At 49.5% G+C, this 15,808-nt stretch overlaps 1 protein-coding gene across 3 annotated transcripts; it reads right to left on the bottom strand.

The window, feature by feature from the left end:
- Positions 1 to 1,969: 1,969 nt before the first annotated feature.
- On the bottom strand, positions 1,970 to 8,787 carry SP8 (Sp8 transcription factor). 3 transcript variants are annotated; one of them, XM_082193188.1, is made up of 2 exons: positions 6,576 to 8,787; positions 1,970 to 5,955 (listed from the first exon to the last, which is right to left on the bottom strand). In XM_082193188.1, exon 2 carries the CDS (start codon positions 5,920 to 5,922, stop codon positions 4,513 to 4,515), a length of 1,410 nt encoding a protein of 469 aa, XP_082049314.1. In that variant the 5' UTR covers positions 5,923 to 5,955; positions 6,576 to 8,787; the 3' UTR covers positions 1,970 to 4,512. The 3 variants fall into 3 exon arrangements, with proteins under 3 accessions (XP_082049314.1, XP_082049313.1, XP_082049312.1); XM_082193187.1 differs by having other exon boundaries at positions 7,089 to 8,787; XM_082193186.1 differs by having other exon boundaries at positions 1,970 to 8,787.
- Positions 8,788 to 15,808: the final 7,021 nt, after the last annotated feature.

Raw genomic sequence — 15,808 nt, 5'->3', positions numbered from 1 at the left:
TACTTCAGTGCCTCTTAAAAGGTAAAGGTAAAGGACCCCTGGCAGTTAAGTCCAGCCTCTTACTGCTTGCTTACTCGGGAGCTAGAAATGACCGCAGAGATCCTGAACAGCCCCGACTGAAAACACTAGCGCATCTTAAGAAGCGAGGAGAAGGTGGCTGCCACCTGCTCCAACTGCAAACCTTACCGCGCTACCGTTTGTGGTTTTCGTAACTTTATCCTTTTAGAAGGAAAACTGTGACCCGATGGAGGGCGCGCAATAGTTTTACAGCTCTCGGCCCCACACGGCCCCAGATAGTCTTGCATTTCCCTATTTCTTGCAGCCTCAAACCCAAACTTTCTGTTTTCGCCTATCCAGTTTGGAAGGGAGGCAACACCCAGCAAGATCCCTTGCCAAAAAAATAACTTGCTCAGGATTTCCGGGTGGCAGTGGCGGAGGGAAACAAAACAGACTCACGCATGGGCGTAGCCGCGGGGGTCCAGGGAGGGGCAGCTGCCCCCCAAAATAATAAAAAAAAACCTTAGGTAACTAAGGTTCTGCCACCCACCCCCCAACAAAAATCCTGGCTACGTCCATGGACTCACGCAACAAGCACCACGGTTCCTCCAAATGTAACCTCGTAGAGCTTCTCACCTCGTTTTTCTATTGCTCTCTTTATTGCTCAGGAAACTAGCCCTAATCCTAAACACATTCATTTGGAACTAAGTCGGCAAACACTTGTTGAAATTGGCACTGGAATTAATGGGCTGACTTTGGAATAAATGTCCTTATGATCTGGTTGTTCGTTCCAAGGAGATACTTGTCTCCTTTTCTTAGAGTGGCGAAGATCGGGATGCTAGGACCGCTCCCATGACAGCCTTAGACAATAGCCAAGAGAGCTAGATCAACAGTTAGTGAGTGCTCCTTCTGGACTTAAAGCTTCATGCTGATCAAGCACAAGGGCTCTTTGGGAAAAGGAAGCCTCCCATTGTCAGAGCAGTTAATTGTTCACTTGCAGCCCCGGGAAGAATTTCCTTCCCAACGCTCCGATCCTAAGCTTCTTTACACAGAAAGTGGGTTCTGCTGGACTCGGATCCAGATGCCAGTCAGCAAAGCCGGAGTCGGAGTATTTAACGATATAGTATCACTTCCTTTGCACAAATTGCAGAACTTTGCATTAAAAAAAAAGACAGACAGAAAGACACTCTTCACTCTGCCCTTGCTTTCGTTTTCCATTAAAAGGAAACACAAGACGTGCCTGTATGTGTATACACATATAAACACAGAGCTAGCCACTTAAATGCCTTCACAATATTTTCCAAATCGTGCCCCCCCCATCAGATCTGGTGATGAGCAACAGAGGTTAATACAATCTGGATGTATTTCACAAATGAGTACATTCTTAAAGTATAATTTGAATACCAAAGTGCTCATTCATCAGCAGTTATTATTCACAGCAATTGTTATATTTTCCCTCCTTGACACAACATCCGCAAGATTTCCGACACCCCTGACTAAACAGTCCTACTTAGAAGTAAACTCGGTTGCTGTCAATAGGACTTCTTTCCCTGATGTCTACTTTCAATGAGGTCTCCATGGAAATGTTAACCAACCAGGTTAGAGAGTATATATGCTTTCAAGGGGGAATATCAGTCAGAAGAGGGAATTCGAAGATGAATTTGAAGATGCCATCTTTTTATCTTTAGAAAGAAATTAACTAACCTAACAACAATTATTTTATCTGGTGTTTATTAATTCCATTTAAAATCTTACAGATAAAAATCAATTACATTTCATGCATTTAAAATGCAAATTTAAAGTGTTCCAGCGAAAGGCTTTTTTCCATTTCAATGTGAAATATCCAAACTTATTTCAACATTACAATGAGACTATTTGTTTGCAGGGTTTGCAAACTTCAAAGTAGCATCAGGAGTGTTTTAGTAACATTCACCATTATTATTTTCAGGAAATACACATAGGCCATCATTAGTCAGTTTCACTTGGACAGTTTATTTAATACATGGGTCTGGGTGCGCCCACTGTTTTGAAATATAGGAGAACTCTCACTTAAACTATACCTGAACTGCCAGCAAATGCAAATAAGTACATGCTCCATTAAATTAAATGTCATTCAACATTTATCAAATATTGTTTGCTTAATTACAGTCTTACGCCTATCTAAATTAATATTCAAGCAAAAACTATATCCTGAAGTGCAATTTGCTGCACACTTCAAGGGACAAGTTAAAAATGCAGTTAATTAGGACTGCAACAATAATGCTTTAATATTTTCTTGTGACCAAAAAGAGGAGGGGGGAAGAAGGGGAGGGAGCTCAAGTGTACTTTAATATATTTTCAAATATTTACTGGAAGTAATATACAAGAAAAATACTATACAAAATCGTCTCCTGGACAACTGCATCTCACACCGATACACTGGTGGAGTTATATTTGTTAGCTATTTTACAACGATTCCGTTGTACAAACCATTAGGTTTAGAATTATTTTACAAATATTTGTCCCTATGACCCCCCTCTTTTTTGGCATTCAAACTACAGGCTCGCTGAAAAGCAAGGGTACTTTTTAAATTATTTAAATCAGAAAAAATAATGCTACAAATAATAATTTTAATCCTAGGTGCATCTAGAGCACTGCATGAATATAGATGCTGAAACTCTGAAATCAGAGGGCTATAACGCTGGTACAATTTTTTAAAGACAGGAGAAACTTTTAAGAAAATGAAGTTACTGAAAATTAGGCTATATCTCTATCTTTTAAGAGAAAAATCATTAGAAGAGATCTGAAGTCAAACACATTTTGAATTATGGGCACTATCCAGCCACAATTAAGCAATTTAAAGTCATTTGATTTCAATAGGATAGAATTATTCTTGAGTTTAGCCACTGAAACCAACTGGACATTAAATTTGTCTGGATTATACTCAAGGTTTCCAAGAACAAATGTAAATGTTTGTGTCCAAAAGTGTTGGATTTGCCAGAGTAATTACACTTTCTCCAAGAAGCATTTTTTTAAAAGAAAAAAAGACTAAGCATGATTTAGGCTGTGATCAATTAAGGCAGAGAACTTAGATTTATAGCCCAATCCATAATTCACTTAAATTAGTGGGGTTTACACTGATACAGTCCAATTGAACCAAATGAATGCAGCCCAACCCTATGCATGTTTTCTTCAGAAGTAAGATCCACTGTGCTCAATGGATATTACTCCCATAAGCATGCATAGGATTGTAACTTAAGGCAACTTAATTCAGTTTTACTTACTTCTGTGTAAACATATATGGGGTTGAGCTGTAAAGTTGAAATCCTAAGGACACCAAGAAGATCCTTGGACATAACCTCTTACTGACGCAGAAGTCACTTATTTCAGAGCAATTGTTTTAGAATTGGATGCCAGCGAAATCTGCTGAAATTCAGGAATTTTCCTTTGGCTGTAAATCTCACCGGCTTCAAAGGGGATATCACTCAAAACACTCCTTTACTTGGAAGAAAGTTTAATTGACTCCCATTGAATGTAACGCCCCCCCACCCCACCCCCACCTCAGGTAGGGATCACAGACTAAAATGCCTTGGACTAGCCTCCGAAGCAGTTTACTTGGAAATGTTGTAAAATAAGTACCCACTTCATTCCAATTCGGAATACTCTGGCGTAAGTGATTTGCGAATGGGGCTGGTTAGTGATCACACCTACATGCACACTCACATATCCATAAACACACACACACACAAATGCTTCAGGCTTCACCCTTTTACTCCAGAGTAATCCCACCAACTTCAACGGGCAGCATTCTAGCGGGCTGGCGACTGCAGTTCAATGCAAAGTTGAAGAGAAGTTTAGGAGTGGTCCGAAATAATGTGGTGGTTTTTTTTTTTTAATTTAAAAAAGCTTCCCATAATATATATATATATATTTAATTCAAAGTGCTTTCAGCGGGAGATCTTGGCTGCTTTTTGTGTTTTGTTTCCTGATAAGACACTCTAATTCTCAATCAATAGGTTGTTGGCTCTGTAGTTTGTCCAGATCGGGATCCCACGCCCTCCCTCCGTCCCGCAGGTTGGAGACTTCCCCCCCTGCCAAAAAAATAAAACCTCTTCCCCTTGGAGCGTGGAAGTCAGTGGGGAGAGGGGGGGCTGCCTCTCTGGAGCAGCTGCTTGGGAGACCCCCAAAGATCCCGCGAGAAAGTTCCTCCTCCTCCTCCTCCTCTCGCCCGCGCGCGGCTCAGGCGGCGTAGCTGCGAGGGCGGCCGGGGCCCGGAGCTTGCGGGGCAAGGCAGCCCAGTGAGGGGTCCGTGCGGGGGATCAATGCGCGGCGCTACTTACATGTCCAGAGAGATTTCCCCCCGTGTTTTTTGCGTTTTGTTTTTAACCCCCCCTGACCAGAGTCGCTGAGACAGGCGCGAGGTTTCCCCTCAGGCGGCTGGGCGGGAAAACAAAAAGGCGGGAGGAGAAAGAAGGAAAACCACACACACACACGAAAAGGAGTCCCCTCGGGGCCTTGCCTCGGAGCCTGCCGCTTTCACTCCAGGCCGTTCCGGTGGCCGGGCTCGGAGGCCTGCAGCAGCTCCGGGGAGTGGCAGGGCGGGCTGCCGGGGGCGCTGTGCTCGCTGTCGGTGTCGCTGCCTTTCTTGCCGCCTCCCGAGCCGCCGCCGCCTCCGCCGCCGCCTCCTCCCGCGCCGCCTCCGCTGTGGGTCTTGACGTGCTTGCTGAGGTGGTCGCTGCGCATGAAGCGCTTGTTGCAGACCGGGCAGGCGAAGCGCTTCTCGCCCGTGTGCGTGCGCAGGTGGCGCTGCAGCTCGTCCGAGCGCGTGAAGCGCTTGCCGCAGAAGAGCCAGTTGCACACGAAGGGCCTCTCGCCCGTGTGCCAGCGCAGGTGCGCCTTGAGGTGCGACGTCTTGCCGTACACCTTGCCGCAGCCGGGGATGTGGCAGCTGTGCAGGCCTTTCCTCCTCAGGCTGGCGCCGGCGGGGCCTAGCCGCTCGGCCTCCTGGCAGTTGGGGCAGTCGCAAGTGGCGCGGCCCGAGTAGCGGCGCGCCGAGGAGCGCGGGGAGCCGCCTAGCGGCGCGGAGGGGCCCGCGCCCAGCATGGAGCCTCCCGCGCCCGCCGTCAGGGGCGACGGCGACGGCTCCGGGTACGAGCCCGGCAGCACGGGCTTAAATCCGTCCATGAGGTGCTGCCCGGCGGGGCTCAGGAGGTGCGTCGAGGCCGCGCCGCTGCTGAAGGCCGAGTGGCCCGCCAGGCCCGAGTAATCCGAGTTGTAGGCGCCCAGAGGGGAGTGCAGGGAGCCGGCGGGGAGACCCGCGGCGGCCGGGTGGACCCCGTTGGGGTTCTGCACGTCGAGCCAGCCGGCGCCCACGTCCCACCAGCTGGAGGCGCCCGCGTCGCCCGGGTGCGAAGGCTTGAACCACGACTCGTACGGGTGCGCCATGCCCACGCGCGGGTAGATGCCCTGCAGGCCGTCCACCGACGTGTGCACCTTGGAGATGAAGACCGGCTGGTGCGCGTCCTGCGCCCCGCCGCCGCTGCCTCCCCCTCCGCCGCCGCCGCCGCCCCCCGACGGCCCGGGCGCCTGGAAGACGGAGTAGTCGTTGGCGAAGGGCGAGCCGGCTGCTGCCGCCGCGGCGCCGCTGGACGTGAGCGAGAAGGCGCTGGATCCCGGCGACCCGCCGCAGCTGAACGAGTCCGAGACGAGCGCGGCTGCCGCCGCCGCTGCTGCGGCCGCCGCCGCCGCGTGAGCCGAAGAGCCGTTTCGGGCCGAGGCTGAGACGCCGACGCCGGCCAGGCTGGAGCCCACGACGTTGCAGCTGCCCGACGACGACGACGAGCGTTTCCACGGGTGGAAGCCTTTGGCGAAGGGCGACGCGCTGTCCGAGAGCGCCGACGGCGAGGGGCTGGGGCTGCCGATCTTGTTGCAGGTGGCGGCGAGCATGGCCAGCGGAGTGGAGCCCAGGCGCGGTTCTTCCTGCAGCGAGAAGGGAGAGAGGCCCGCAGGGAAGCGCGCGTCAGAATCGCCCGGGAAAGAGACCTCACGGCCAGGGTAGCCCCCCGCGCTGCTCGGCTTGCCCGCCGATGGGGAGACGGGGGCGGCCAGGAGCCAGCCGCGCTCGAGGAGCTGCTGCCGGACGCCTCCTCGAGGCTCCCCGGAGGACATTTAAGCTCCCGTCTCCCCGCTCAAAAACCCCCGGAGAGGCTTGCTTTGAAAGAAAGCCGACGGCTTCTGGGCATGAAGCTGAAAACGCATCCCCGAGGCGAGGCGAGGAGCAGGAACGGAGGCTAAAGCCCCGTCCAGATACATCACGGGCTCCTACTGGCGACGGGGAGATGCTTGGCCAACCCCGGAGCCCCAATCCAGAGTCGCTCGGTTTCCAAAGAGTCTACTCCAGGATTTAGCCAAAACGATCCAGATTCAGATCTCTTTCCCCACCCAGCTGTCTGTAAACTTTTTAAAGGGGGTTCTTTTTCCCACAGCAGTTTGCTCCCCCCAAACTCCAACAAAAAACAACAACCCAAGAATCACCCGCTGCCACCTTTCCTGTTCACCCACAGCTAGGAATTAGATTGAGAGGAAAAGGTTTCACATACCTGCAGGAAATGACGGGCTCAGTGAAATGTTAAAGGAGGGGAAAAACAACAACAACAGGCTGTCGCAAATTTTTTTTAAAAAAGGAAGGGAAAAAAAACCTCTCAGGGAAAGAGGAGACCGAGCGAGGCAGCTGCTTTTTCCCTCGGAGCAGATAATAGAGGGAGGGAGAAGGAGAGAGGCCAGTTCTCCGGGGATACAGGAATAGCTCAGCCCAAGCTCTGGACGTGGTTCCTACTAATGCCCTTAAAACCTTTGCCTGCACGCTGACAAAAAAACAAAAAAAGTGACTGCCCTCTTTCTTCCTCCCCCCTCCCCTTTTTCCGCTTTCTTTTCTCTCGAACTCACTTGGACTTAGAGAGAGAAAGGCAAAAGAGGGGGGGAAATAAAAGCCTCAATAGGAGAGACTGATAGCCCCCGGTCAAGAGAGGGGCTACTTTAACCCTTCTCCAATCGCCAATAAAAAGGACCCAATTAAAACAGCAAAGGGGGGGGGAGAAAATCCTCAGACTCACCCCTAGAAGTGAAGTTGCCATCCCACAAAGTGCCCTCCTCTCAGAGGATCTTTTTTATATTGATAAATCAGAGGCAGTGTTTTTTTTTAAGAGGTGTGCAATACAATGATCAGTTCCGCCCATTCCACCACAATTGTAGCTCCCTCGCCGGCTTTGAAGTGCCGCTGAGCCCGCGCCAGCCAATCCGCGCCGCCGACAGCCGCTCCGAGACGTGGCCGCGTGAGGTCATCATCGGCCCCGCCAAGCGCCTTCCGCCGCCGCCGCCGCTGCAACGAGGCGAGGAGCTCCTTTCCGGGAAGAAAGGCGCGCAGGCAGCCGCAGAGAAACAGAGAGAGAAGCTGCCGGCGGCAAGGATGCAGGCGAACGCCAGGGAGGGCGGCGAATGCACAGGCGCGCCTCTCCAAAGCGCGCACTTCCTTCCAAAGTGCAACTCTCCACGCACCCGTCTCCCTCTTCTTTAAGCGTCGCTCAGTTCATTGCTTGGGGGAGAGCATATTAAACCCCCCTCCCCAGGGGTTTCTCTCCCCCCCACCACCACCACCACTTTAGGAAGGCATACATAAATCTGACAGCGCGCGCGCGCGCTCTAGGAGTTGTGGCTTTAATTCAAAGTGGATTGCTTTAGACTTCCACCAGCAGCCAGCTCCCTTGCCATTCTCCGGATAAGTTCGGAAAACCCCGCTTCGGATGGAGGGAGGAACATTCCTTTCCATCCACCCACCGCCGCCCAGCACCTTCTGGTTATGTAAAGGAAGAGTGTTGTGTAAAACTGCAAAGAGCTGCAGATATGGTTGAGCAGCCTGCGATAGGATTGCCCTTTATTCCCCTCTCCAAAGGGCGGATTAAACCTATTTCAACCCCATACTCTTGCGCCTTCTTTTATATATATATTTTTTTCTTTATTTGCTTTGGGCGCGAGCGTTCCTCTTCTCTCTTTTGTTGCAAATTTGGGGTGGGGCGGGGAAACCCTCTGGTCTGCTGCTGGAGCGGTTGGCGAAGCGCCTCAGGTGTTGCGCGCAATCGTGTTGCGCGCAGGGTTGTTTTGCCTTCGGTACAACCATTATTAATTTAGGCAGAAGGGAAAGCACCAGCCGAGTTAAAACGTGCATTGGCGCTTCGCCCTGTCCCAATATTGATTTCAAGGTAGGAGAGGTTAATGCCAATATTTGTAAAGAGGACCAGGTTGTTTTGACTTGATGTGTTTGCCTTGGACGTCCCCGCGTCCTTAGATCTGCATTGTAGCCGAGATCCCTAACATTGGTGGCAAATTCTAATGTGGCAAATTCTCTTTTTTCCTCCCCAAAGGCTGGGTGGGGGTGATGGACACCCCTTTCTAACGCCCTATGCTTATTGACTGTACATCATATCTATTGATTAAGGGGTAACGCGCATTATCATACTTCGAAGTAAGGAGTGAAGTAAATTAATGAACTGCTTTCTTTCTCTGAAGGCTGATGGTTACCATAAATGTCGTGTTTCTCTCCGCGAGCTGCTCTGAATGATTTTAGCCTGTTGAGAAGGCGTGACAGGCCAGCCCAGGAGGAGGAAGGGGTGGGGGAAGGAGGGAACTCCGTTTAACAAATAAAAAAGAATTAACTTCATTGCTTTGGTCTCCTTCTGTAATGATATTCATTTTAAAGACCTAATGCACACTTGTTTAAATTTCGGATTTAAACTGAATCAATCCTATCCTTGACCCCCCCCCCCTCACCACAAAAGGGGGGGCGAGTGCATGTGAAAGAAAACGCGTTTTACGGGAGAGCCCCTCACGTATGAATGAATGGCGATTAGCTTTATCTGTTGCCTTTATCCACTGTGCACCAGAAGTGTAACTATTAAGACATATTGGCAGATTCCACCCCCTCCTGAACAAGCAGGCAATACCTTTCCCTGGAACAGCAGAGGGTTAGAAGCGCTTGGCGTAAAACGACGGTTTTGCGTTGCCTCTCCACAGCTTTGGAAACGACAACAAAATTAATTACAGAGCAGAAACTCGTTAGGGGAAGAGGACCAGTGAAAAACTCCTTTTCTTCCTTCTCTGATTTTCTTTATGTCTTGGGGATATTTATTCTGACGGAAATGGTTATTTATTTCCAGATGGCTTTAAACATGTTGCTTAGGTAGATGTCTTTTCTTATTTTACTTTTTTATTTACTTACTTTCTGATTTACGTTCGGAAAACTATGAGGCGGCATATGCCCAGGTTGGCAAGCATTTGCAAAGGGTGTCGGTGGAACAATTCCAAACATACGGTCGGGAGCTAGAATTGGGGGGGGGGGGCAAAGCAAAACTCCACCGTATCCTGGTTCTTTTTTACACCTCCCAAAAAAGTTAGAGAAGGCAAGCACTCCTGAACTGGGGGGGGGGTGTCGATTTTTATCCACTTTTGACCCTCACCCGGTTAACATCTGGCCTTCCCCCTCGTATGTAAATCGTTTGCTAGCCTCCGGAGCTTGAGGTTTTTATATCGGCCAGCTCACACCTTAGACGGTTGCAGTTCTTATATGAAGAAAGCGTTCAGGTATCTGGAAGGGCCGGCAACTGGGGAGGCTATTCCCTCCGCCTTTCCCCCGCGTGCACCCACAGAAAATAAAAACTCGCCACCCACCCCGTGATGCGCAGGGTTTAGAGAGATGCGGTGCGTTTTTTCTTGCAAACCTGTAGCATCCACCACTCTGGGTTAAAGTGACGACCTATTAGCATTCTGTATGCATCTGCAGCATAAATTTCATTTGAATTTCAAATTTAATAAACCAGGAGGTTTTTAATCATCCCTGGTTTTATTTGTTTGATATTAACATGCTTATTGACCGGGTCTGTTGACCAGTTTGATCATTACAGGACAGCAAAAAGTTAATTAAAACGACCACAGCTCCTTAATCATATCATCTGTCTCATCCGTGTCGCTCCCTTTATTACAGTCTATGATGGATAGTCTCCCAGATTAATTTCTCTGTTTCTTCGATTTGGACAACAGCTTTGGGGACCTAATTTACATCCTGGGAACAACTTGCACAAGTCTGCCCTCGCCCTGAGCCTCCTAGCGCGGCTCAGAGAGTCATTAGGAATCCCACCGCTTGAGATTGAGCTGGATCGGGGGTGGGGGCGGTTTAGCCGAAACCCTCCCCAAAACAAAAGCTTTCTTCCTAGAGGGGCCCTGGCGATCAGGAGATAAATAAAGCAAGAGATACGACGAGGGCCTGTAGGCAGCGAAGAAGAGGAGGTGGGGGGTGATGTTGTGCGTGTGTGTTTCGATTTGATCAAATGTAAAGTGGGTGAAACCTGGTCACTTGGCCGAATCGATTCTTGTCAGCGGCCCATCCGCAAAAACCGACTAGTGTTTTTTCCAAGTGCCACGATCCTTGAGTGACCCTTGCTTTTACGCAGAGGCGTAAATAGCGCAGAGGCGCCAGGATCTCTCGGCAGTGGATCCCCACAGCATGTTTACCTGGGAGCAAGGCCCGCTAAGCTTAGCACGCGCACCTTAAAGCCAAGGAACCCGTGCTTTCGAGCTGGTTTGTGGAGTTCACACTTGGTCTTTTAATGCGTGAATGGAAAGGGGAAACAGACAACTTTTAAGTTAGAAGGCTGGGGGGGGCGGGGCGGGGAGAAGATGTAAAAAGTGTGCCAGCTCCTTAGACAGAAGGCACTGAGGTTTGCCAAGCCGATCGTTGCACGGCTGTTGGTGAGGATGGCCTGCTGCTGTTGTTTTAAGTACTGTAGTCCCATTGAGTGAAATGCTCTTCCCCCGCCCTTACACACACTCACCTCAGCGGCAGTTCCTGTTGGTGTTAAGTACCTACGGTGAACGGGGAAACGTATATTAGAGTCTCCGGGGTTTATGGTCCAAGTTTGTCCATCTGATGAGAAAATATGGATATTTTTGATTGTTTAAAATTGCAGGTTCAGCCTTCTCTCTCTCTCTCTCTCTCTCTCTCTCTCTCACACACACACACACACACACACACACACACCATACTGGGTGTTTGTTGTTGTTGTAACCTGGAAGAAGGCATTTGTTTTTTAAAAAAAACGGGATTGAGTAACGAGCCAGTAAAATGGAAAGGTATCAACAAACACCCCAACAGCTAAGAGAATAGTCACTTTGTCGCGATAAGCAACGGAGCAAGGTGTGTGTGTGGACACCCAAACTGGTGACTGGTCGTGTTATTACTTTTGCAATTCATCACTTAAAAAAAAAAAAATCTCGAAAAGCAAGCACATCGATTTCACCTGGCTCACTTGCTTACAATTTCTCCCATTGAATCGATGGGACCCGCAGCAACGACAAAAGGTGCTTAACTTTGGCTAGATGGAAAAGCTCTTGCTTAATTTTCATCTCCAACTTTCCATTTTCTGCGGAATTTGTTCAGTACCCAATTAGCTAAAGCGCTTTTGCCTAATTGCACATCATATCGTGGTCTAAATGCAGCCCAATTCGTGGTTATAGGGGTGCAATGCTGAACGCCCCCCCCAACCCACACTATACTGATTTTAAAAAGAGGTGCGCTCATTTCCTGCGCGCACAGCAGCGGTCTTCTCCCTGTCCAAAAATGCTGCACATTTTCGCACCCTTCCTTAGGCTTTCCTTTTCAATATCTCGGGATCACGTCTTCTTCGCCCGGTTTAATTTCAGCTGGGTTGGCTGTTGCTCGACCTCTTGGACGAACACAAGGGAGGAATGTTGGTGGGCGGGGCGGGGGACAAGAGGGTCACTAACAGAGGAGGTGATGGCCTTTAAAAAAACTGATTGCACTTCTTTAAAAGAAGAAGAAAGAAGTAGGCACTTTTGCGCCTTTGAAGCAAGTGCAAGGATTGGTTCACTTTTCTTAGGGACAAAGTGTGACTGCCCAGGGACCCTCACACTTTGCCGGTCTGAAATGGTGCCGACCTGACTGTAGAAGAGAATCCACGTGAAACACGAGGGGGAGAGAGGTCCACGCTGCTGCGTACACACGTGTGTGTCCTTGGGGCTGAGCGGAGGGGAGAACGGGAGGCAACGGGCTGCCTCCTTCCTGATCAAACCAGAAGCGTCCTCAAAAGCCCCCTCCCTGCCCCTGTTTACGCAGATTCCTTCCTCAGACATCCCCGCACCGCCACCACTTTCACCCTCTTATATCTCACTTTCTTACGGCATGGTTAAAACCTACTAAATCCGTCTCCTGCGCGTTATTGATTTTCTTTTGCTGTCTTTCTCTCGCGCGCTGGAGAAGAGACGAGGAGGAGGTCAGCTCTCCAGATTACCCTGCATCTCCTGCAGACGGATTATCCCGCATCGCCTTGGCGAGACCCGTTGACAGTTTGCAATCGCGCTTTCCCCCGAAGATAAATGTGACTTGAGAATTGCGCTTAATTGCAAATAATCTGGGAGGGCTGGGGGTGGTAGGTGGCGGCGGCGGGGGTGCCGCTGTTGTTTGGAAACACCCATGTGTTGGAAAGAGAAGGAACACTTTCACCATCGAGGGGCAACTCCCTATTAAAAAAGAACACGGGCTGGGTGGGTGAGTGAGTGCGCGTGGGGATGACCTGGCCACTGCTGTGCGACCTCGTCCTCGCCCCTAGCGCGAATGTGGTCTGATTACGCACAGGGGGGAATGCATTAAAAGACAGGTCGCCACCGCCAGCAGTAGGAGTCACGCTCTGTAAGATTACATAAAAGCAGGAACATGGAACATTTCCGGGGATGGGGAAGGAGAGGGTGGGAGAGAGAACAGGCTCCTCTATCCTGAGATGTGACAACCTGCCCATAAATCCCGGTGATCAAGTGCCAGGAGTCTCAAATAGAGACGCTCCCGCATCACGCCAGCCAGGATCCTCGGGTCTTTGCAAGCTCCTTTCTCATCCCGAGAATCCCAAGGTCGAGCTTATTGTTTTACCGTCTTCCCCGTAATATAACGGCAACCTCGTTTGCTTCTCGGGCTCCAGGTTGCCCCCTCGCCCAGCTGAAGCAATTGGGCGAGGAGTGTGCGTTTGCGGTTGGGAGAGAGAGAGAGAGAGAGTGGCCATCAGGTTATTCTCTTAGCCTGACCTGGCTTTAAGAGGGAGATGAGCAGCGCTGAACAGATGTCCCCATTTGAGCCATTCTTTTCCCACATGCTTAGTGGAGATTGCCATCGCTTAGGAAGCTCGCTTCAAACCTGGCCCATTATGGGCAAGTTATTCTGGACCACTGAGCACGAACAAAATGGGCTTCAGATCGCGTGCTTTAGAATAATTCCAGGCCAGGAAAAGCCAAACCAAAAAAACGCACGCACAAAACCCCCTCCATTTAAAAGAGTGTGTGTGTGTGTGTGTGTGAGAGAGAGAGAGAGAGAGAGAGAGAGAGAGAGAGAGCGCTCGGATGGAATCAGGAAAAACTTATTCAAAGGATCATCCCACCCCCTGCACATACTGCCGCCGCCGCCACCATCACCACCACCATGCCGAAGCCCCCCCCCCCCCATTTCAAATCTCCTCCCTTTACAAATATGGTATAATTTACAGAGCAATTTAATAATCCGAGGGGCACTGCAAAAAAACACAACAAAAAGGGAGCCCTTTTGCGTTGTAAAAACCTCTTCTAATTACCTGCCAGAGCAATTAGCTGACTATCACGAAGAAATTAGATCGCTCAATGTAGCATAAATAATGTGAATAATTTCGTAAGGCGAATGGAAAGCGAGACCTGGCGTTTCTTTATAAGGAAATAACACGTCGTCCTCAACCAGCCCTCCACGAGCACGTATTAATGTCTAGGCATGTATGGCAAAGAAACCGGACGTGACCCCCCCCCCCCCAGCACAGTAACTCTGGCTCCGATTCAGCGCTCGCTCGCTCTCCATTTACTGGGGGGGGGTGCAGAGAGAGAGAGAGAGAGAGAGAGAGAGAGAGAGAGAGAGAGAGAGAGAGAGAGAAGGGGAGAGGGAGAGAGGCAAGTCGGCTTCCAGGCGTTTAGATTCAGAGGCTTCCAGATCACAGTAATTAACACAGAGCGACTTCAATAGGAAAACCTGTTTTCCAGATGATTTTTACAATGCGGCTTTATGTCTCGTTTGGCAGTTTTCGAGAGCTGGAGTAGGTTCCTGGCCGCTTTGCTCGCCTCTCATCTGTTGAGCGGTTTGTGTGTGTATGTGTCTGTTTAAATGCCCAGACCCAAATTTAAGAGATGCATAGATATTGTGCCGGAATTTTTCTTTCCCCCAATCTTTCCCTCCCTTACTGAAGAGAAACACTTGGGGGAGTTTCTTTCTCCGACTGGGGGCCATTTATGGTGGTGGTGCGTCCCAGGACAATTCTGTTAGCTGAGTTCCTCTTTGGTTTATGGGATTGTCTTTATCCCATTGGAGCGGGTGTGGTATGCGGGGAGTTCCTCTCCCTTTCTCTGCTAGGAGGGACTCTCCCCGACTTTTGCCACAGGGCAAAAGAAGAAGAACACAAAAAACAAACAACCACCAAAAACTAGACAAGCTTCCAGCATCACATCTACACTCACTCCCCCCCCCCTCAACACACATACCTCCGATTCGCTTGTATTGCCCCCAAAGCCGTCGATAATCTACACAGAAACCTCAAGAGCACTTTTGCAGAAAAGAATTGACTTTATTTAAAGGCAGAGAGGGTGGACGCTGCAGTGCGTTTGCTCGTTCCTCTTGAACGTATGAATACCCAAATCTAGTGGTGTAAGGAGGTGGTCTGGGAATTTAGCTGTTCAACGAGAAAATCCCGAAATCTCTCCTTGGCTTAACAAGGAGAGTGCAAAATAGGTGTAGGAACGATTTGAAGTTGGCGGGCTTCCTTTGTCCATTTTATTCGCGCAATTGGACTCTCGCACAGCCGAGCCACGCAAATGAACGGGTCACACACTTGCAGATCGGATCCTTTGGTTGGACAAAGGCATGAAACACCCTGTGGTGGGTGTCCTATATTTGGAATCACCTGAAAGAAACGGGGAAACACGGTTATTTTTAATGCAGTAGGTTGGCTGTTAAGGTTTAACCGATTAATGGCTTTGGAGAAAACAAAACAGTTAAAGATACAGTATCTTAGCAGAGAGGGTATCTCGAAGCCATTGATTTAATAAAGATAACAATTACTCGCTAATGCGAACGAATAATTCATTAGATCCTTCCCACCCAGCCTCTTTTCAAAGGCTTCGCCTGAAGGAAGAGAAGCCCCTGGTTGATTTCCAAAAGGCCGTCAGAATATCCTTTTAGCCGGATACAATTCAGGTTCAACAGCAATTCAACATCCACGTTTTTCAGCCTGTGACAAAAACCATCCCTCCATTCACTCCAGATTGCAATCCTAAATAAAAAACAAACAAAAAACGCACTTTCTCGTGAGTAAGTCTAATTGAACTCAGCGGGGCATAATTAGAATCTGGTTGCACTCAAGGTAGGTAGAGGGAAAGAGAGGTCTCTTTATTTATTTGCAACATTTCCTTTATGTGGGAACGCGCAGGCTACTGAGCTACACTAAGGTCAGGCAAAAGCAATTCTGTGTAACTGCAAAGCTTCCATAGGCTTCTGTGCCAACAGAGGCTGAGCCAAAAAAGTGCGCGGGCGAGAGAGAAGGCTTAGCTACAAATTGCTCAACTGTGCATCTAAACTGCTGCTGGTCCATGATTTCTATAATGCCGCAGCCCTTATCCAGCTCTCTCGGCCTGGCACAAGCCCTGTCCAAAAGGAGCAAATGCTTAACGATCCCGACTTATCAGTTCATTAGAAACGGCTTGGTAAATC

The sequence above is a fragment of the Podarcis vaucheri genome (genome assembly GCF_965113315.1).
Source record: "Podarcis vaucheri genome assembly, chromosome: 12".
Lineage (NCBI taxonomy): Eukaryota > Metazoa > Chordata > Lepidosauria > Squamata > Lacertidae > Podarcis > Podarcis vaucheri.
Note: the sequence above shows the minus strand (reverse complement) of the source record. Positions and strands in the feature narration are given on the sequence as shown.

Bases quoted from the DNA above. Each gene is read 5' to 3' on its own strand.
- SP8 (XM_082193186.1), bottom strand. From the start codon at position 6,144: ATGTCCTCCGGGGAGCCTCGAGGAGGCGTCCGGCAGCAGCTCCTCGAG.